This window comes from Aedes aegypti, chromosome 2 (assembly GCF_002204515.2).
Source record: "Aedes aegypti strain LVP_AGWG chromosome 2, AaegL5.0 Primary Assembly, whole genome shotgun sequence".
NCBI lineage: Eukaryota > Metazoa > Arthropoda > Insecta > Diptera > Culicidae > Aedes > Aedes aegypti.
This window is the reverse complement of record NC_035108.1, coordinates 253,549,604-253,572,567: the sequence shown is the minus strand read 5'-3', so window position 1 is coordinate 253,572,567 and position 22,964 is coordinate 253,549,604. Positions and strand designations below refer to the sequence as shown.

The window sequence follows — 22,964 nt, the reverse complement described above, 5'->3', positions numbered from 1 at the left end:
CTTGGGCAATACTTTTCCAGTTAATCCTGGTGTTTAGGGTTCCCAGCTCCTCTTTCACTATGTACACAGGGTGGCCACCGAACCGGGAAAAACGGGAAAAAGGCGGGAATTTGAATCCACCGGGAAAAACCGGTAATCTGAGAAGATCATCGGGAAAATCGTTTTAAATGAACATATTCAGCTGTTATCTCTATAAAATAAGTTGCACAAAGAAGTTATGTTTAATGATATTGTCATGAGGAATCCGTAATTAGGAACAAATATGTTTCAAACATTAGTAACTTAATTTCTGCTATGCTGCACCATATTTCTTAAACATGTTTTACTCTACACTGAGGCAAAAATACTTAGGTTTTCCATAAATCAAGACTTATGAACCAGCCAAATTATGGTTAAATTGCACGCTTAAACATTTCGAAAATGGGATCATAAGTTTCATAAGTGAGATCTTTGAATTCTTTAACAACAATTACTTGAAATAATTATCATAGCAATCGCTAGAAGAACTACTCCGCTTTCGATGTTGGCTACAAGTTAATCGAGAATCGATCACATGTTATCAAAACATGTCAATTTTTGAGCACGCCTGAAATAAAAGGCGAATCATATTATTGATTGATAATTCGAATTAAGATATTGTCATTGCGTTTATTACCGAATTTCATTGATTGACTTATGAAATTTATTACTGAAATTCTTCACCAAAATCATAAGTAAAACTTAAAAATTTCAATAATAATCGTTGTGGCGCCAAATCATAATTATTCCTTAAGAAATTAAGTTTTTTTGCCTCAGTGTATTCTTCGCAATGCTTCCAAATATTTTTTGGATTTTTTTTTCTCGCCTTGTCATTGGCTAACATTTTTGATCTTTTCTCTAATTTTTTTATTCGAAGTTTTGAATTAATGTCCAATTCCTTATCGCAGATTGGTTTAGCACTTTTATGTAGTTACTAAATAGATGTACCACAACAAATTTTGAAAACAATCTTTTTTTAAAGGTTTCAATTTGTCACTAGTTGTCAAAACCAACAAAGTTTTGAATAAGGGCTCATTTACGATTTTCATAACGCTCAGCAGTTCTAGCTCATACAAAATGTGTAGAATATCCATACAAAATTGTTTACGAGAATGTGGGGGGGGGGGGGTGGTTGTCAAAAATGATAATTTTCGGTGTTATTAAAATTGTGAATGAGCACCAAGTAAGTGCTTCTACATGTGTGGCCTTTTAATCCCACTTTGAACTTATTTACTTTAGAGAACTCTTTTTTCTAGTAAAACAAATTCAAAGGATTAAGAAATGAAATACTTTAAATTACGGTAAAGAGCTACTTGGGCATCTTGATGATTTACTTAGGCATCTGGGGCTTTTGTCTGCCAAATTATCTGAAACTCAGCAGAAAATGCACTTAAGATGATTATAAACCAAATCCAAACCTCGAATTCTCTAGAGCACGAGTCTAGAGAACCAAACAGCGCTCTGATCTGAAATTTTGATCGTTTGATTATCACCAGAATGTAACCAATCTATCGAATTTTCAACGCGAACGGTTGTCAGGTTCTCTAGATCTTAGAACTTGAACCTAAAAATTCGAAGTTTGTCTTCGTTTTTAAATCACTTTGAGGGACATCTTGTTGATAAATATGGTTTTAGTAGCATTCAAATTAATCCCCTGTCGTGCCAAGAATAGGATCCGTTTTATTAGCACAATTAACTACCTTTTTTCATGGTAGCTCTAGAGCTCCATTGATTTTCGACGAACGCGCGACAAATCTATTAAGATGAATACTATGTCATAGTTTTCAGAATAAGATTCTATATAGATTAGAAAAATCTAGTAATCAAGTTATTGTTCCAATAGTGGAACAAACAATTAAATTACTATTTAAAAAAAATAGATGAAAAAATTAAAACTGATAAAAAAAAGTTTAAGTGCTTTTTATAGAAACGATGTTTAATATAGAAGTAGACAATAGAAGTCATGGCAAAGAAAAGTTTAAAAACCGGGAAAATTTTCTAAAATATACCGGGAAAACCGGGAAAAAAGCAGGAATTTCAAAATCAAAATTTGGTGGCCACCCTGTGTACAGCAAATATATTCCCACGAAGTTGCTGACCTCTGTCTGGTTTATCTGCTGAATTTATCTTCGTAATTCTTCTTCCGACATTCTAACTGAAGTCTGCCGTATTTGGTACACCTAATAAGATTCGTTTCATTATGCACTTGATATAATTCATGCGTGTGCGTTTGCGTTTGCACCTCACATTATTATCTGGTATCCTACTAAGTATTACCCGCCACTTTTTTTCCGAAAACACCGAAGACTTGCCTGTCTTTCCCTTTAAAAATCTATGTTTTGTGTCGGTTGATATCCAGAAGGAAAAATCAGTGTCTTATACAATGCGAATTCATTTTCTGTTTGCAAATTCTGTACTTTCTACATAACCAAAAAGTCACATCGTGTGTTTTCACTTCACGGAAAATGTCAATGTCAAGTTTCACATTTTTTTAATGTAAACAAATTTATCAACAAACGTTAACGCCCCCGTCAATTCCCGCTTCAGCTCGAACATCACAAGGATTGCTTCTTTCTCTACCTGCAACCATGTACTTCGTAATGCTAGAGTTGAAAGTCAAAACAGTTCTCGCTATCTCTTCTACTGCCCTTTGTTTCCATGTCATTGAGGCCAAAATATAATAATTTTTCCAAACACAACATCAAAAATATTAACAATTAGACAAAAGTGAAATTCTTGACCAAAAATTATAAACGATTCATCCAAAAATATGAAAGCCCCCCACAAAAAAAATGCCATCAGAAAATTTTTTCATCTCGTCTGAATCTACAACTTTGCTGAAGACATCATGAAATTATTTCTGAATTTTTTGAAAATATGTCAATTATTCAAATTTGTAAAAAAATCACTATGGTGAACTCGTGATTCGAAGAATCAAACAAAAATATATATTGATTTTTGAGAAACTGCGATAATTTTCCATGCAAATTCGTCCTTAAATATCTCAGATCTAATCCTGCATCATTGCAAATATCATCCATTTTATCAGTTTCTGCATCATTGGCGGCAAAAGCATGACAACGAATGATTTTTACAATTTATCTGGAGGCTGCATTCCAAAGAAGGCAGTTCCGTTCGACCATTTTAGTAAGCCGAGATGATTTGTGTTAAATTATTTGGCGTATTTTTTAGTAACAATTCAAATTTTACGTCAAAGTACTCTGACTTGAATTTTGAATGCATTTATAATATGATGTTATTTTACCACTCGTTTTTAATTTCACAATTTTGAACAATTGCCTAATTATATATTTATAGAACTTGTAAGAAAATTGTAGGGACGCGTCCATAAATTACGAAATACTGTTAAGGTAAAGATGCATCGAAGCCAAACCTCGTGTTTTCAAGAGCACAAATCTAGGGAACCAGACAACCGATCACCACCAGCGAGTGACCAGTGAGTTAAACTTTCAGCACAAACGGTATCAGGTATCAAGTATCAGAAGGCCGGCTCCAAAGGTCCTTAGATTTTGCAAGGATTTTGTTCAGCCGACTGACTTCACTCAAACTGGAAACATTTGTACAAAGGTTTTTCCAGCCGGATCGTTCAGCAGAACGAAGAACCTTCTTGTAAGCCTTGCGAGCCAACTTGAACGACTCTGATTTAGCTGAACGGCGTCTGTTCCAACTCCTTCTACACTGTTTCCTGAGCCTAGTCAGATCGGAATTCCACCATGGGGTAGTAGTCTTCACAGACCGCAGAGGACATGCTTCTTCAAAAGCTTCCATAATATAGGATGTAATAGTATTAACGGCATCATCTAAATCACTTGGATTTTCAATAGACGGAGAATATACATGAAATTTGGTCGCAACCAATTCAGTGTAGAGTTCCCAGTTTGTTGACCGGGGATTCCTAAAACGCAAATTCTGCGCAATTACATTTGAATGTTCAAAGAAGATGTAGCGATGATCAGCTAATGATTCCTCATCTGATACATACCAATTCGTCAACTCGTGACTGATTCTATTCGAGCAGAGCGTTATGTCTAACACTTCTTCTCTATTAGAAACCATGAAGGTTGGGCGATTTCTGCATTCGGTTCGCCGTTCAAGATAGTTATACCATGGAAAAACAGATTTTTAAGGAAATGCTCGATGAACTGTTGAAGGGTTCTACTCCAAACATTCGACAATTGCCAGGGCCATATAATAATAATAATAATAGTTAATTTTATTTATCTTATGATAATTTACAAGTTTACAAATTCATACATTCTTCATCTTATGCTAAAACTATTCTTCACCCATCCAGAACATTTTCTTCTAAATTCTTGAATCGATCTTGCGTTTTTTACATCCAATGGTAGCTGATTATAAATTCGTATTCCGTTATGGGGATTTTTTTTTTATTACCGTACGGGTTTGGGCCGAAGGGTCTCAGATTTTCATGAAACTTTTTCCACAGGCAGGGCTCATGGATATATGAATAAAAAAAAATTGAGAAAAATTCAGGGTCGCCTATTTTTCCGGAAAACTCAGGTGGAAATTTTTTGTTTTCCCTTGACACTACTTACTTTGAAAAATCATAACTCAAGAACGAAGCATCGTAAAAACAAAGTTTTTATATGAAAATTTAAGCAAATTTTCTCAAAAATCCAAAAAAAATATGAACTGGAAAAAGTTTTCCACAAAATTTTCCACCGTTGGGAAAATTCGTAAAGAAAATCCGGAAAAACTATGCCCGAACTCGTGGAAAATTTTCAAAAAAATATTTTCGAGAAGGTAATTTTATAAGCCTTAATCACTGAAATTTTTGGAATGCACTTTTTTTTTCGTTTTTGAGTTATGGCCAATTTTGTGAAAAATGTCCAGATGTGTCATATAAGACTTTTCTTTGAAAAATCATAACTCAAGAACGAAACATTGTAGAAACAAAGTTTTTATATGAAAATGTAAGCAAATTTTCTCAGAAATCCAAAAAAAATATGAACTGGAAAAAGTTTTCCATAAAATTTTCCACCGTTAGGAAAATTCATAAAGAAAAGCTGGAAAATCTATGCCCGAACTCGCGGAAATTTTTTAATAAAATATTTTTCAGAAAGAAACTTTATAAACTTCAATTCTGGTAACTTTTAGGATGTACTTTTCTTTAGTTCCTGATCTATGGTCAATTTTGTAAAAAATGCAAAGATTTGTTTTCAAAGAAAAGGCTAATATGGTCATTTTTCACAAAATTGACCATAACTCAGGAACAAAAAAAAAGAACATCCTAAAAGTTACTAGAATTGAAGTTTATAAAGTTTCCTTCTCAAAAATATTTTAATAAAAAATTTCCGCGAGTTCGGGCATAGATTTTCCAGCTTTTCTTTATGAATTTCCCTAACGGTGAAAAATTTTGTGGAATTTTTTTCCAGTTCATATTTTTTTTGGATTTCTGAGAAAATTTGCTTAAATTTTCATATAAAAACTTTGTTTCTACAATGTTTCGTTCTTGAGTTATGATTTTTCAAAAAAAAATCTTATATGGCACATCTGGACATTTTTCACAAAATTGGCCATAACTCAAAAACGAAAAAAAAGTGCATTCCAAAAATTTCAGTGATTGAAGCTTATAAAATTACCTTCTCAAAAATATTTTTTTGAAAATTTTCCACGAGTTCGGGCATAGTTTTTCCGGCTTTTCTTTACGAATTTTCCCAACGGTGGAAAATTTTGTGGAAAACTTTTTCCAGTTCATATTTTTTTTGGATTTTTGAGAAAATTTGCTTAAATTTTCATATAAAAACTTTGTTTCTACGATGCTTCGTTCTTGAGTTATGATTTTTCAAAGTAAGTAGTGTCAAGGGAAAACAAAAAATTTCCACCTGAGTTTTCCGGAAAAATAGGCGACCCTGAATTTTTCTCAATTTTTTTTTATTCGTATATCCATGAGCCCTGCCTGTGGAAAAAGTTTCATGAAAATCTGAGACCCTTCGGCCCAATTTGTACGATAATAAAAAAAAATCCCCTTATAGTATATCGATTTTTGGTTCGTAGACATTGTGAATGGTACAACACGCAAATCATCAATTCGCCTCGTTCTATGTTGATGTATATTTCTTCCTCTTACAATGAGCAATTCTCGCTGAAACCAGGCCGCCATCGGCACCCATCATTAGAGTTCCAATTCTATGTCACTGATTGCTAGTTTTCGATAAAACTTAAGGGTGGTTCTTTCGATTTTCTCAAATTGGTGGACCCCTCGTACGCCAGTTTGCGAAAAAGCTCATTTTTTGATAAATCTTGGGTATTTCTTCAAATGTAATGTCTCATATTTCCCTTGAAACACATAACAAACTTAGTGGCTTTATATAGAGAAAGGATATAGCATCAATTTGAAGTTAAAACAAAAATTGGCGGTCATTTTGAATTTGGCCGCCATCTTGAATTTTGTTAGAAAAATCGTTTTTTCACCATTAGCGAACCGCTCGTTTTGAATTCTGAGATCACCATCAGAAAGCTGAGAAAAAAAAGCGTAAGATAGGCTACAAAAACTAGGTGAGCAATGATATTTGAACGATTTTCTAAATCATGTTCTACGATTTTGACGTATATGACGAATGCAATCAATGCAAACATAATTTTTCGTAGTACAACAAAGATGCAAGTTTTCAATCGTTGGTGTATTGTTCGAGTCAGGTGAAGAATAGGAGTATTATTTTGAGTAAAAAAATCTGGCGGCCATCTTGGATTTTGACGCCATCTTGGAAATAAGTAGATCGAGTTCATTGGGTAACTATTTCTCCATTTCAGTGCCTCGGAAATCGTGAGCAATTGTGACGGCCATCTTTGGATTACAAGATGTTTCACCTTAAGTTTAATCTCAGAATTTTCGTAAAACTATCAGTAAACTATGGCAAATATTTGGCTTGGATTGATACAGATCCAAATAAATGTTTGACAATGCAAAGTCAGTCAATGTTGAAATCTATGTGTATTAGTTTGTTTATGCCTAGCCAAATATTTGCACATATGGCAAAGCGTGTATTGATAGCGTAAGGTGAAACATCTCGAAATCCAAAGATAGCCGGCAAAATGGCCGACTTGTGTCGCTGCTCATGTTTTCAAAGGCACCAAACTGGAGAAAAAGTTGGAAAACGTTTCTGATCTTCTTTTCTGCCACAATGCCAAAATAAAAAGCTCACGGTTGTTGGATACTTTTTTCGCTAGATGTGTGCCTTTGAAGTTTTAGTGCTATCTTAGAAGTTGGTTCCAAACTGTTTCACCTTAACACATATAGTTTTTCAGAAAAATGATTTTTATCCACAAATCTTCATATTTTCATGGAAATTTAACTGTTTTGTTTTACAACAATCGATTGCGTTTGCTTATCAAAATCCACGATTAGAATGTATTCAATTGACTTTGATTAGCTCATTCTGAGTTCAGACCTAACTACACCCGGCCCGAATGTATCATAAATGGATCTATAATATGGTGCTTACTGACTTTTGTATGAATATTTTTGTCAATCAATTGTAGACTACATATTTGGCTAATTGTATGTTGTATTATGTTTTAAGGAGTTATCATTTTGTCTTAGATTTGTTCACAACGTGGTTGCAATTTGCGCAGCATTTGCAGTCTTTTATCCTTTACAGTCTACCCTAGCAGATCATATTAAAAACTTATTTTGATATCACAACCTTATGCTGAAAATGGATTTGTTTTCGTCTTGCTTCCTTTTTGATGTTGGACTTTGCTCTGGAAATATATCAGATCCTAGTTGAGTCGTCACTCAAGCATCGCTTATCTGTTGAATGATTGCGTTTTCCATAACAATCCCGTCGCAACGATTACCAATGCTACAGAAGACAGCTTAACGCCAACGGTAATACTTGCAACGTTTTCCGCGAGGTTGTAAAAAGTTTTGCTAATCAAAAATTACGCTTTAGCAGGATTGAAAACATTAAGAAAGCATGAACAAAAATATGCACGGCTGACTCTTTTGCTGCTATGCTCTCGACTCGAAACTTAAAAGTTAAAAAGAAAAACAGAAAAGTCTTTTAAAATGGATTAGGGCATTTAGACAGTAATAGAGCAGTATGTTTTGCTTTCTTCGTTGGGTGCAATATTCTGACTCGAATGATTCCACATGCTTGCAGGCTCCACAACGCAAGGAGAACAACTTGTTAACATCAAATATTTATGACGACAAATTGAGTTCTGGGTAGTTTGAACGACTATAGTCGTAAACAGTTTATTCCTTTACATGACCATTAAAACCTACCGCATATTCTACATACATCTAGTATACTTAACAATATTTTCTACTTGTGTTATATTTTACCCTTATTTTTTCCCCATAGATTGTGACCCGGATCTGAAACCATCATCATCACGTGAGTTGGAACATCTTATCGATCGTCTCGAAAGAATAGTTGATCGTCTTGAGCGAACCGTTTCGGCACGTGAATTGGAAGAAACGCGTCGCATCTTGAAGGGCGTTTGTGACGCTGGCAAAGCAGTAGTATCCGTAGCTGACGAAACCACGGGAACCGACGAGGACGAGAAGCTATTGGATTCGAACTCTAACAGCGATCTTCCTACGGTTCTTCCCTCGACACCGCCCCCTTCGGCATCCTACCTGCATCAGCAACTAGATAGTCTTGAGGCGACTCTCTTTCCTGAGCTTAACTCTGTCGAACCTACCACCGCTGCCAAGGATCAGCCTCAAGTAGACCAATCGTTAGATACTCTACCAACAGTCATTTCGCAAGTAGTACTAGATAATTCAATTAGTAGTAATAATAGTAACGATCAAGAGCAAAATTCAGTATTAGAAATTGCCAACTATCCACCACCGGACGAATTCTGCAGTACAACTCAGCCACCCCCATCTGACAACATGAGTGTGAACGCGTACGAAGACATCCTTTTGGGCACACTTGCCAACTTTCTAGCATTGTCAAACAAAATTGGTGGAGATGTTGCGCAACAGGCCGAGCTTGTACAGCAAGCTTTCAAGTAAGTGATATTCTTTATTTTCGAAGTGAACGAGCGATTCAAGTAACTCTATTTTCCTGATAGTGCCCAGTTCTCCTTCGTACGAACCGCATCCGAATCGAGTGCGCCATCTAACAACGATTTGCAAAATCTGCTCAAACCAACATCGGACCAAATTTCCGCCATTCAAAGCTTCCGGGAAAAACATCGTACTTCGCAGTTCTTCAACCATCTCTCGGCAATTAGCGAAAGCATCCCCGCCCTCGGATGGGTCTGTGTGGTAAGTATCATACTGTCCATAATTGCTAAACTGTCCATTATGCGTGGGAAATTAATCGGAGATGGGGTCGATATACACCTACAGGAAGCATTAGGGTGTCCCAAAAATTCACCTTGTCAGAAAACTTGAAGGCTCAACAATCAGACAAATGGACTATCGAAATACGCATAGCATAACATAGCATAGCATAGACTGACTGTACAATTCAGTGGTTGCTACTCCGTAATTGATCACAAATGGACTATCGAAATACGTACCAAAAATACGAGTACCTACATACATATGAAAATTCTCCACAAGAAATCGGATAGAAATTCATAAATTTGCCCTGAGAAAAAAAATGAAGACAAAAAGCATTTTCGTGGCAACCTGGAATGAAGCTGAAAGGATGCATAAAGCGTTCGTATTGCAATAACCATTCCATCTTTCATAAGGCAATATGTATCAATTTCGATAGCCCAGTTCGATGCGTGAGAAATCATCCCAGGCACAGGTTTTTTAGCATATGTTTATATTATAAACCTGATGTGTTGTTCCAGAAGAGCTCGATTTTATATGAATCGTACTCAATTTTGTCTATTTTTTAATTTCCTTTATTAGTATCATTTCAAACATTACATTCATTACTAATATCAAAGTATTCTGTGTTAGGTAACACAGTCATACTAATTTGATTCTTCTCAGAGTTTCCCTCATACTGAAGTTTGTTTGTAGAATCCTTGTATACCATTTAGACGCTATTGAGGTAACTCAATAATAGCGGTTTTCCAACATATGGATTTGCCGACGACTATCTAGCTCTGATAGTTGGTATGTGCATAAGCACCCTATTCGACCTGATGCAAAGTGCTCTTCAGGTAGTCGAGAGTTGGTGTCGCCAATATGGCCTTTCGGTTAACCCGAATAAAACATCTATTGTTCTGTTTACGGAAAGACGAAACCGCGATGGAATTCGACCTTTACGTCTTTTTGGCACTGAGATTAATGTGACTGATCAAGTAAAGTACGTCGGAGTCATTCTAGATTCCAAACTTTCATGGACACCTCACATTGATTTCAGAGTCAAAAAAGCTTGCATGGCCTTCGGTCAATGCCGGCGAACCTTTGGTAAAACTTTGGGCCTCAAACCCAAATATATCAAATGGATTTACACAACAGTTGTTCGACCAATATTGGCATATGGATGTCTTGTGTGGTGGCAAAAGGGCGAAGTGAGAATAATCCAATCAAAATTGGGCCATCTCCAAAGGATGTGCTTGATGGCGATGTCTGGTGCGTTCTCTACAACTCCCACAGCAGCGCTCGAGGCCCTTTTCGACGTTGCGCCACTACACATATATCTTAAACAAGAAGCACTTTCTTGTTCTTACCGTTTATGGGTACTGGATCTACTGGAGAAAAATCCAGTGAATCGTAGATCTACACACACTTCGTTGTTTCCACTTTTGGTGAATTGGGACAAAATTGTCCTTGCTCCAAGTGATCTCACAATTGCTTGTCACTTTCCTTACAGGACATTTATCACACAATTCCCTTCACGGGAAGAGTGGACGTCTGGCTGTTTGGAAAGAAGTATATCAAACAATATAGTATGTTACACTGATGGCTCCCTTCTTGAAGGTAGAGCTGGTGCAGGAGTATATTCTCGTGAACTAAGGCTGAATCAGTTTTACTCACTTGGTAAAAACTGCACCGTTTTTCAGGCGGAAATATTTGCCCTTATGTGTGGAGTGCAATCAGCACTTCAACAGCGCGTAATGGGTAAAGTCATATACTTCTGTTCAGATAGTCAAGCTGCTATAAAAGCTCTCGCTTCGGCCAACTCAAGGTCGAAGCTTGTTATCGCATGTCGAACTCAAATTGAGGAACTGAATTCAGTCAACTCTGTAAACCTTGTATGGGTACCTGGCCATTCTTCCATCGCTGGAAATGAATTGGCTGATGAGCTAGCTCGCGATGGAGCATCGCATGACTTCATTGGCCCTGAGCCGGCTATTCCAATTTCGAAGTGCTGGGTGAAGCTTCAGATAAACTCTTGGGCGGCAACTCAGCACAAGCAATATTGGAATAGTTTGGAGTCATGTCGTCAAACAAAATTGTACATTACTGAGCCATCTCCAAGGGTGGCGAAGTATTTAACAAATCTGTCAAAGCAGAATTGCAGTCTCTTGGTCAGAGCGTTGACAGGCCACTGCCGACTCAACTATCACATGGCAAATATTCAGCGTGCTGACTCATTTGTGTGTGATAGATGTGACTCCGATTATGGAACTTCGTATCACCTGATATGTAACTGTCCAGTTTTTGCGCAAATGCGATTCCAATCACTTGGTAAACACTTATTAAGTGAAACTGAATTCAGAAGCCTGAATCTTCAGGACATTCTGTTATTCTTAACCCGCTGTGGTAATGAGCTATAGGTTCTCTTTACGCTCATGCGTTTTGCAGTGCCCTTTTAAGGGCGCTGTTCGAACCCATTGTGGTATGGAGCTACATGCTCTCATTTCGCTTATGCGATCTTCCCTCTTCAAGGGACCCCACTCCTATTTCCTCCCATCTTTCCCTTCCCTTTCCTCTCCCATCGGGTAGATGATGAAATAGGCTCAAATATGGCGATGGCACAAATCTCCCAACTGGTGGGGAACGTGCCTTTGGAGCCGGCCTTCTGATACCTGATACCTGATACCATTTAGACGTTGAGCTCCCAAGATTCCTGACTAAGTACATTTTTAGGACACCCTAGGCAGCATACCTCCCTCTTCTATTTCCGCGGGGAAAGCTTTTCCTCGTTAATAACTAAGATAATATACTATTTGGGGGTTCACTTCGATTGTCCTAATTTCGGGAAGAAGAAAAGTTGATCCGAAACCAAACTCTCCGCAGGCTCCAACCCCCGGCCCGTACGTCAAAGAGATGAATGATGCAGGTCAGTTCTACACGAATCGTGTACTAAAAGACTGGAAGGAGAAGGATGCCACCCACGTGGAGTGGGCCCGTGCATGGATTCAAACCCTGACTGAATTGCAGCAATACATTCAAACAACATCACACCACTGGGCTAGTTTGGGCGGGTAAAAACAAACCCGTGGTGGGTGGTGCCGGTTGCCCCTCCTCCACACCACCCCGATGATGCCTCTCGGTGAGTACTGCTGCGACTGGCACGAGAAGTGCCTGTTTGCGCAAATAATCAAGGAGAGGATTTACAAAGTAATGCTTTGCCTCCACAAGGTGAATCAAGGTTCGGGATAATCAGTTCCTGTGCAAGTATTCAATGCGATTGCTACTCCGTAATTGATCACAAATGGACTATCGAAATACGTACCAAAAATACGAGTACCTACATACATATGAAAATTCTCCACAAGAAATCGGATAGAAATTCATAAATTTGCCCTGAGAAAAAAAATGAAGACAAAAAGCATTTTCGTGGCAACCTGGAATGAAGCTGAAAGGATGCATAAAGCGTTCGTATTGCAATAACCATTCCATCTTTCATAAGGCAATATGTATCAATTTCGATAGCCCAGTTCGATGCGTGAGAAATCATCCCAGGCACAGGTTTTTTAGCATATGTTTATATTATAAACCTGATGTGTTGTTCCAGAAGAGCTCGATTTTATATGAATCGTACTCAATTTTGTCTATTTTTTAATTTCCTTTATTAGTATCATTTCAAACATTACATTCATTACTAATATCAAAGTATTCTGTGTTAGGTAACACAGTCATACTAATTTGATTCTTCTCAGAGTTTCCCTCATACTGAAGTTTGTTTGTAGAATCCTTGTATACCATTTAGACGCTATTGAGGTAACTCAATAATAGCGGTTTTCCAACATATGGATTTGCCGACGACTATCTAGCTCTGATAGTTGGTATGTGCATAAGCACCCTATTCGACCTGATGCAAAGTGCTCTTCAGGTAGTCGAGAGTTGGTGTCGCCAATATGGCCTTTCGGTTAACCCGAATAAAACATCTATTGTTCTGTTTACGGAAAGACGAAACCGCGATGGAATTCGACCTTTACGTCTTTTTGGCACTGAGATTAATGTGACTGATCAAGTAAAGTACGTCGGAGTCATTCTAGATTCCAAACTTTCATGGACACCTCACATTGATTTCAGAGTCAAAAAAGCTTGCATGGCCTTCGGTCAATGCCGGCGAACCTTTGGTAAAACTTTGGGCCTCAAACCCAAATATATCAAATGGATTTACACAACAGTTGTTCGACCAATATTGGCATATGGATGTCTTGTGTGGTGGCAAAAGGGCGAAGTGAGAATAATCCAATCAAAATTGGGCCATCTCCAAAGGATGTGCTTGATGGCGATGTCTGGTGCGTTCTCTACAACTCCCACAGCAGCGCTCGAGGCCCTTTTCGACGTTGCGCCACTACACATATATCTTAAACAAGAAGCACTTTCTTGTTCTTACCGTTTATGGGTACTGGATCTACTGGAGAAAAATCCAGTGAATCGTAGATCTACACACACTTCGTTGTTTCCACTTTTGGTGAATTGGGACAAAATTGTCCTTGCTCCAAGTGATCTCACAATTGCTTGTCACTTTCCTTACAGGACATTTATCACACAATTCCCTTCACGGGAAGAGTGGACGTCTGGCTGTTTGGAAAGAAGTATATCAAACAATATAGTATGTTACACTGATGGCTCCCTTCTTGAAGGTAGAGCTGGTGCAGGAGTATATTCTCGTGAACTAAGGCTGAATCAGTTTTACTCACTTGGTAAAAACTGCACCGTTTTTCAGGCGGAAATATTTGCCCTTATGTGTGGAGTGCAATCAGCACTTCAACAGCGCGTAATGGGTAAAGTCATATACTTCTGTTCAGATAGTCAAGCTGCTATAAAAGCTCTCGCTTCGGCCAACTCAAGGTCGAAGCTTGTTATCGCATGTCGAACTCAAATTGAGGAACTGAATTCAGTCAACTCTGTAAACCTTGTATGGGTACCTGGCCATTCTTCCATCGCTGGAAATGAATTGGCTGATGAGCTAGCTCGCGATGGAGCATCGCATGACTTCATTGGCCCTGAGCCGGCTATTCCAATTTCGAAGTGCTGGGTGAAGCTTCAGATAAACTCTTGGGCGGCAACTCAGCACAAGCAATATTGGAATAGTTTGGAGTCATGTCGTCAAACAAAATTGTACATTACTGAGCCATCTCCAAGGGTGGCGAAGTATTTAACAAATCTGTCAAAGCAGAATTGCAGTCTCTTGGTCAGAGCGTTGACAGGCCACTGCCGACTCAACTATCACATGGCAAATATTCAGCGTGCTGACTCATTTGTGTGTGATAGATGTGACTCCGATTATGGAACTTCGTATCACCTGATATGTAACTGTCCAGTTTTTGCGCAAATGCGATTCCAATCACTTGGTAAACACTTATTAAGTGAAACTGAATTCAGAAGCCTGAATCTTCAGGACATTCTGTTATTCTTAACCCGCTGTGGTAATGAGCTATAGGTTCTCTTTACGCTCATGCGTTTTGCAGTGCCCTTTTAAGGGCGCTGTTCGAACCCATTGTGGTATGGAGCTACATGCTCTCATTTCGCTTATGCGATCTTCCCTCTTCAAGGGACCCCACTCCTATTTCCTCCCATCTTTCCCTTCCCTTTCCTCTCCCATCGGGTAGATGATGAAATAGGCTCAAATATGGCGATGGCACAAATCTCCCAACTGGTGGGGAACGTGCCTTTGGAGCCGGCCTTCTGATACCTGATACCTGATACCATTTAGACGTTGAGCTCCCAAGATTCCTGACTAAGTACATTTTTAGGACACCCTAGGCAGCATACCTCCCTCTTCTATTTCCGCGGGGAAAGCTTTTCCTCGTTAATAACTAAGATAATATACTATTTGGGGGTTCACTTCGATTGTCCTAATTTCGGGAAGAAGAAAAGTTGATCCGAAACCAAACTCTCCGCAGGCTCCAACCCCCGGCCCGTACGTCAAAGAGATGAATGATGCAGGTCAGTTCTACACGAATCGTGTACTAAAAGACTGGAAGGAGAAGGATGCCACCCACGTGGAGTGGGCCCGTGCATGGATTCAAACCCTGACTGAATTGCAGCAATACATCAAACAACATCACACCACTGGGCTAGTTTGGGCGGGTAAAAACAAACCCGTGGTGGGTGGTGCCGGTGCCCCTCCTCCACCACCCCCGTGTGGTCTGCCTCCACCACCCCCGATGATGCCTCTCGGTGATGTATCTGCTGCCGGAGCTGGCGACGACCGAAGTGCCCTGTTTGCGCAAATCAATCAAGGAGAGGATATTACCAAAGGTAAGTGCCTTTTGCCTTCTCACCAAGGTTTGAATCAATATTTCGGTTCGTTTTCTTGGAATGTAATAATATCAGTTCCTGTAGAGGATAAAGTTATTTCAATGCGCAAAGGTTTCGCCGTCCGTTGCTTAAAAGTACAATTCCTCCGCTACAACTCGCTATCTTGACCTTCACTGTCTGAGCTCCCAGCCTTGGATTGTACTCCAGTAGGTATCAAGAGAATACCCACCAATTTAACACAAAAAGACAATTTTTGACACATTTCAAAATAATTTCTACATAAGCGAATTATGGATTATATTTGACACTATGAAGGATGTCAACTTATGTTCTTTACGGCTTGTGATCGTTGGATTTTATAGTCGTTCTGACACTAAAACGATTCTCCGAAGAATTATTAAAACATATCTCCATATATTCTTCTATTTTTTCTCCCAAAGCTTTCCAAAAAAATATTCCAGGTATTTCTGCAAAGAGACCATCAGGAACTCCTGAAGAGTTTCCAACGATTTTATTTAAATGTATTCTTAACAGCGAATTTTCTAAGAAGGTTTTCTGTTTCACAATACCTGCAGATTTTATAGGTGAAATTTATGAAGCAAAATTTGGGTGATTGGTTGTGGAATCCTTGGATAAAATTGTAGATGAACCTCTAGATAAAATTCTAGTTCTTCAACTGAATTCCAATAGGAAGTAGGGAGGTGAATCATATTCTTGGGTTTTTTTTTTTGAAAGCTACAAAGCTCTTATGTAGCCATAATATGCGTCGTATTGATGTGCTTCTTATTGCAAAGTTTCAGACAATTCGGCTGAGAAAAACCCCCATGCCAAAGTGAATCAAGAAAGTGCTCAAGAGGTTCTGCACCGTACTGGGGGATTTACTGTAATTATTTTACTGATATTGTTTTCCCTTTTATTAGAGTGATTTTTAGCATATCTTCTTCTTTACGTCCCCACTGGGGCAGAGCCTGCTCCTCAGCATAGTGTTCCCATGGACACTTCCACAGTTATTAACTGAGAGCTTACTATGCCAATGACCATTTTTGCATGTGTATATCGTGTGGCAAGTACGAAGATACTCTATGCCCAGGGAAGTCGAGAAAATTTCCAGCCCGAAAAGATTCTCGACCGGTGGGATTCGAACCCACGACCCTCAGCTTGGTCTTGCTGAATAGCTGCGCGTTTACCACTACGGCTATCTGGGCCCCCATTACCATTTGTCAAAAAAAAAAAAACTATACAAGGACTACTTTTAATAGAGATGAGTTTTTTTTTACAGAGTTTTGATTGTATAGTGATCTGAGAAACTTGATAGGTTCACTTACCAAGTTCATTCTAGGAGCTCGTAGATTACACAGTTGCTAGCGACATATTTTACTGATATTTCTCAAGAAATGTTTGGAAGTATAATAAAGTTATTCTGTGCTCATATGACTGAATTATTCTGTATTATCCGATTGTAAGAGTTTCTGGTATTAAAAGTAAAAAAATCCATGGAAATCGAAGCAGCTCATATAAATGTCACATAATCAGAAGAAAGGAGTGCATTTGATACACATTTCATTTTGTTCAGCTTTGGAGAACCCATTCAGGGACTCCTTCAGTTATTTTTTTTATGGAAAGCTCAAAGGAATTTTTTGAAAAATGTTTCAGAAATCCTTTAATAATTCAGCGCTGGTACTTTCAATAATTTCCCGGTGATTCTCCCGAAGATTCGCCAGATTTCTAAAATAATTGCTCCAGAAGATTTTCCAATGATGCCTACAGGATTTCTTCCAGGAAAACTGAAAAAGGGTGATTCCAGGGTTCATAAGAGATCCGATAGGGATTTTGTTTTTTTTTTTTTTCAAAAAAAAGTCCTACAAGAATTCCTACGCCGTTTTTTCAGTATTTTTTCCACACCAATTCCTTGAAAAAAAAGCTTCACGGATTCTTGAGTGAAATTTTTAAGGAACTCTTTCAGATTTTTCCACATCTTTCTTGAGAAGTTAACCCAATGGTTCCTTAAAAATCTCTGCGAGAGTTTCCAACAGACATTCCTTGAGGAGTCTTTAAAAAGTTTGTCCAGTAGTTCCTCGCGATGTTCCACTAGAGGTTACAAATTTAAATATCAGTCTTGCAATGTTTTCCAAAGAATTATAGGAAACTCAAGGTTCCGCCAATAAAACTGATAATCTAGTAATTTCTCCTACACAGATTTTACAGGGATCCTTCAGAAATGTCTATAGGTTTTTATCCAAGAATAAGAGCAATCGTTAAATGGTCTAACTTGGCATAATCACCATTTGGCATAATATCCGTTTGGCATAATTGTGAAAAACATTGAATTTGATCAAATTCCTTTCATTGAGCAAAGGGAATGTGGATAAACTGCTCACGGTCGTACATTCCGCTGTCTTTTGGATCTTTTGGAATTGCATCTGATATGGTGAACTGAATTCGATTATCTCAATGCACGTTGTTATCACCATTTTGCAGTTTAAATCTCTTTCGGATAGATGAGATGTACATTTGGTCGGTGTTCAGACCGGACTAGATGATATTTTGGCGTTCTGAAGGTACGGTAAGGACTCTGATCAATTCTGTTTTTTTTTCGATGCTATTGTTATATAGATGCATCATCAAATAGATAAGTTCCATTATTATAGCAAATGAAGCAAATATTTTGATATTTCGAATGCCTGTGAGACGTTTTCCAGTATGGACGAATCTCTGGAGTAATTCTTGAAGCAATTCCTGGGGGAATTTCTAATATCCCAGGTTGAATAGTTGCAGCAATTATGAACAAAATCCTTGGAGGAATACAAAGGAAATATAAGTTACAGGTTCTATTTTGAAAAAAAAAAATAAACAAAATGGATATAGCGAAGATATTTTAAACATCACTGGATGAATTATTGAAAAAAATCCTAGAGCATGAAAAAATTCCTTTTGAAGTTCCCTGAAGAATCTTTGGAGGACTCCCAAATGAAAACTCTGAAGAAATCCCTTATCAAATCTCTTAAGTAATTTGTAAAGGAGAAAGTGTTTTTAGATTTTTTTTTAATCTCCTGTTAATTTTTTTACGGAATCACTAGATTTATTCGTAAAGAAATGCCTGAAAAAACTTCTGATGAAATTCCTAGAACAATCGAGGAATTTCAAAAAACAATTGTAGAAGTGAAAAAATGCTTGTTTGAAATATCTGGAGCGTCTTCATTGAAACTATTTCAGTCTGGAGAAGCTTTATTAAAACTATTGGTTCTTATTCGAACTTCTTTTCAGGAACGTGGTCTCTACAGATTTTATTTTTTTATACTGCTGCCATAGCGGTTATGGTAGTCACCGGTAGTCCTTTTCCGACAAATAATTCCCCTGTGAGGATCTTCCACACTTTTGCAATCCGGTCAGATGCCTCGGTTCGTTTTGCTATTCCGGTGTGGGTTTATTTCCAATCCATAAGGGCCCGATCATCTGCCGATTGCAACGTTAACTACACGGATAGGCCTTGGATGGTAGCTAACTGCAGGATTACAAAATACGATAGACACCTAGATTTTCTGACGGTCAACACTTGAAGTTGAGGTTTACCGAAGTATCCCTGTAAGCATACAGCATACAATCACGGTAGACACTTCTTTTTACCGTGCATACAATCAAAGTTGCCACTGGGCTTAGAATCAGTTCCATCCTAAGGTCGCTCGTATCCGTATTTATCAATCCAATCAACATCTTATTTAATGTAACTGGTGCTGTTTTAGAAACTTTATAAAATTTATTTGTTCTACGGTTACAGGGCTCAAAAAGGTCACCTCGGAGATGCAGACACACAAAAATCCTTCTCTTCGGTCGGGACCGGCTCCCTACAAGGCACCGTCCGGTATTACCAATGGCACCAAGTCGGTCAGTGCACCATCGGCTGCCGTCGCCAAGCCTCCGTCGTTTGTCCGTGATGGCAAGAAGTGGCTGATCGAGTATCAAAAGGGAAACAGCAATCTGGTGGTCGAGGATGCCGAGATGAACAACGTGGTGTACATGTTCCGGTGCGAAAACTCTACCCTGCAGATCAAGGGTAAGATCAACAGCGTGGTTATGGACTCGTGCAAGAAATGCTCGCTCGTTTTCGATTCGCTGGTGGCATCAGCCGAGTTTGTAAACTGCCAAAGCGTGCAGATGCAGGTATGTGCAAAGAGTAGAACATTCACCAGGAAACCATTACTCCGAACATTTGGGAGTAACCAGAATGGCATAAAGATGAACAATTTAGCAATATTATATGTATATAGCACACACAACAAGTACGATAGATGTGGGATTGCGAATAAAAGTGCGGGATTACGTCGGATCGATTTGGTGTCTTCACCGCACTTATTTAGCATGCTCGAGGGGTTTCTCTGAGCATTCTCTGAAAACACGCTGAAAAATTGTCTGGGATTATTGGTGAAGAAATGAGAGGAGTTATCCTTGAAACACCTGTGGAACGGTCTCGTTTTAATCTCTTATGTTTTCCTGGAGTCAGTAGAATTTTGCATCAGCATACACTGCAAGCAAAATAAGGGAACAGATTACTTTTATGATTCTTCTAGAGATCTAGAGACTTTAGACTTTAGACAAGTTGCAATTCCGTGGTTGACCGGAATAATCAAAATTGTACAGGAAATCGACAGATGCAGCTTGGGATTAGCATACCATCTTCAATGTACAATTTTGAGAACTACAAAATTAGTTATCTCAAAACCGGTGTCGGATTCGTCCTTACGGTCATCGCGCAAGGGTGAAGTCCACTGCTACTAGAGACAGAGATCACCTCTGCATCTCCAAAGTTTTCACAGGAAGGAGTTTTGTTAGTGGGAGGGTTCAAAAACTACAAGATCAGGATTCACCTTGATATGTGATGCGATTAATATAGCCTTAATTTAGAAATTATTTGCCGATATATATGTATAGTGACGAACCATCCATAGTTTGTATAACAACTAAATAGAAGCAACATTGCCATCATATTTGTGTTATCACAAGCATGAAACGAGCTCACCAGTTGGTAATCCAATCGCGACAAATGTCACTTCGACGACGCAGAAAAAACACGAACCCGCTTGTTTGGGTTTGCCAAGCGCACTTATTTTTATTGAAATTATGTTGTATCATTATAACATTCAAAATAGTGATAAATACGAATTTATTTTGCCAAACAATATATATCTTGGTTCGATTTCAGTGCATTTAACAGACGAATTTCAGAAAATTTGACTGCGGAAATCTGTGCTTAAGGAATGCTTTACTAGCAATGTTCCGAATATTCGATAGAGATGATGGAACAAGTCGGAAAAGCTGCTAGAAAGTTTTACTTTATAAGCATAGAATATCTGATCGGGTAGCATCTCTATTCTTTACGCTAACTGTTTCACATTAATAATTTTTCATATAGGATATAAAAATTATAAGAAAATAAGATTCTAAAAAAAGGTTTATTCAGAGTCATGGTTTCCTGGGGAATATTATAGGATCGGAACAACCTAAAAAACGATTAAACTAATAATTGGCGTATGTGTCGCAGGTTCTTGGAAAAGTTCCAACGATTTCGATTGACAAGACTGATGGATGTCAAATGTATCTGTCAGCGGACTCGCTGGGCGTCGAAATCGTCAGCTCGAAGTCGTCCGAGATGAATGTCATGATTCCCAAGGGAACCAGTGGAGATTACGTAAGTATTGAGGAATTGATTCAAATGGAATTCATACTAGCAAACTGAACCAATTTTGTTTTTCATACAGATTGAACAGCCCATCCCGGAGCAGTTCAAGACCCTTATCAAGGGTGAGAGTCTGAACACCACCTGCGTAGAAAGCCTTGGCTAGAAAGAGTGAAAATTCGACAGACAACAAGGCGCGGTTGGACAAATTTTCTATCGGTATAGTAACGAGAGTAAAAAAATTATATCATTTCGAGATACAAACAAACTTATACTAAACTAAGAAATAACAGTTAAAATAATTTTATACCTAACGATCTTAGGAACGGAGCTCACTAACATTTCATGCATTTTCGTCTTCGATGCTATCGCTAGTCATTTCTTGATTTTCTATTGCAATAAACGACAACTTTCTTTTGACTTGACTGTTGGCTTCACCTGCCAACCTAATCATACAAAGCGCAAGGCATTTTTAGCAATCAAAATAAAATAATCAATAGAAATGTTTTCAAGAAATATACGTAGTTAAAGCGAATATATAACCATCAATGTGTGTCCCAAAAGATCGTGTTGCGATCATATTCGAATCAACGTTCAAATTAAATGAAATCCTGCCTTGATTTAACAGATTTCTACTCAACGTATTTAAACAGCTGCTCTATCTTTTTTTACTTAGTTACATGCCATCCAGCAAACACAAATTTTCTATTTTACGCGTTGAAGAATTGAATCACATATTTTAACTACTCGTTAAACAAAACAGCATTTTGAACACACGAGCATGCATCATAAAATCCTATATCTAGCAGTTTTTTTTTATATATTAATCATCATGGATTAAAAACAGATTAGCCAAGCAAATTGCGTATGGTAATGTTACACTGATAAGAGACACGAAGCAGCGAGTAAAGTTTCGGCGTTCAGCATTATACATTATGTAGTATGTATCCTAATCCTAGTGCGATCATCAAGGCATGTGATTCATCGTATCGAAGGCATTGTGAAAGGAAAGGTTTTTTTTGGAACTGGTTTGTATTTTAAAGCAGTACTCTACACAGTAATATATAACGATAAAAATAAGTATTGTATGTTGTACTATGTTGTTCCGAACACTCCAAAAGCAAAGACAAGGGCATGCAACCTAAGAGTACAAATGATGACAGTTACAGAATTCGTTCGTACAGTGAACTATAAGTTACTAATTGTATGGCAAGGTACAAAATTGTTTGAATCGTTCAATTTATAAATGGTGCTAGCAGATGTAATTTCCATCGACAACACTTTAAATGATCACTTCCAAATTCTCCGTTTTTCGAGAATTTATGGAAACATTTTGCAATAATATCTAAAAACAAAAAAGTATTGCAATTTAACCCTTCCTTTTCCACGAGTTTGATCGACTATTTATCTATGAAACAGGCGTTTCTGTTAAAAGTGCTTGAACAAACAATGTTGCTAGCAGACTATTATTTCGAAATCAGTTTAAAATGTTTTTCAATAGTACACGCAGAGAAAACAATTTTGATATCAAATATATTCTGAATCATTACAACAAAATTTCTGTATTATTTGGTGGCTTATAAGAGCCTTTCATTGTTTTAATAACTATAAATGATTTAGTTCAAAAATATTTATTGTTGAATTTGACAGCTGGGTATAACGCGGTTCAACAAAAGAAATATTTGATTCAATGCGTTTTTC

At 37.9% G+C, this 22,964-nt stretch overlaps 1 protein-coding gene across 2 annotated transcripts in view; it reads left to right on the top strand.

The window, feature by feature from the left end:
* Positions 1–22,343, top strand: part of LOC5580331 (adenylyl cyclase-associated protein 1) — a 103,229-nt gene extending 80,886 nt beyond the window's left edge. Inside the window, exons 2-8 of one of the 2 annotated variants that reach the window (XM_021844810.1) lie at positions 8,370–8,779; positions 8,838–9,027; positions 9,091–9,286; positions 15,235–15,592; positions 19,368–19,750; positions 21,129–21,275; positions 21,346–22,094. In XM_021844810.1, the coding sequence (XP_021700502.1) occupies positions 8,909–9,027; positions 9,091–9,286; positions 15,235–15,592; positions 19,368–19,750; positions 21,129–21,275; positions 21,346–21,429 (1,287 nt within the window). In that variant the 5' untranslated portion in view covers positions 8,370–8,779; positions 8,838–8,908 and the 3' untranslated portion in view covers positions 21,430–22,094. Of the gene's footprint in view, positions 1–8,369; positions 9,028–9,090; positions 9,287–15,234; positions 15,593–19,367; positions 19,751–21,128; positions 21,276–21,345 lie in introns of both variants that reach the window. The other variant, XM_021844809.1, reaches the window with a different exon arrangement.
* Positions 22,344–22,964: the final 621 nt, after the last annotated feature.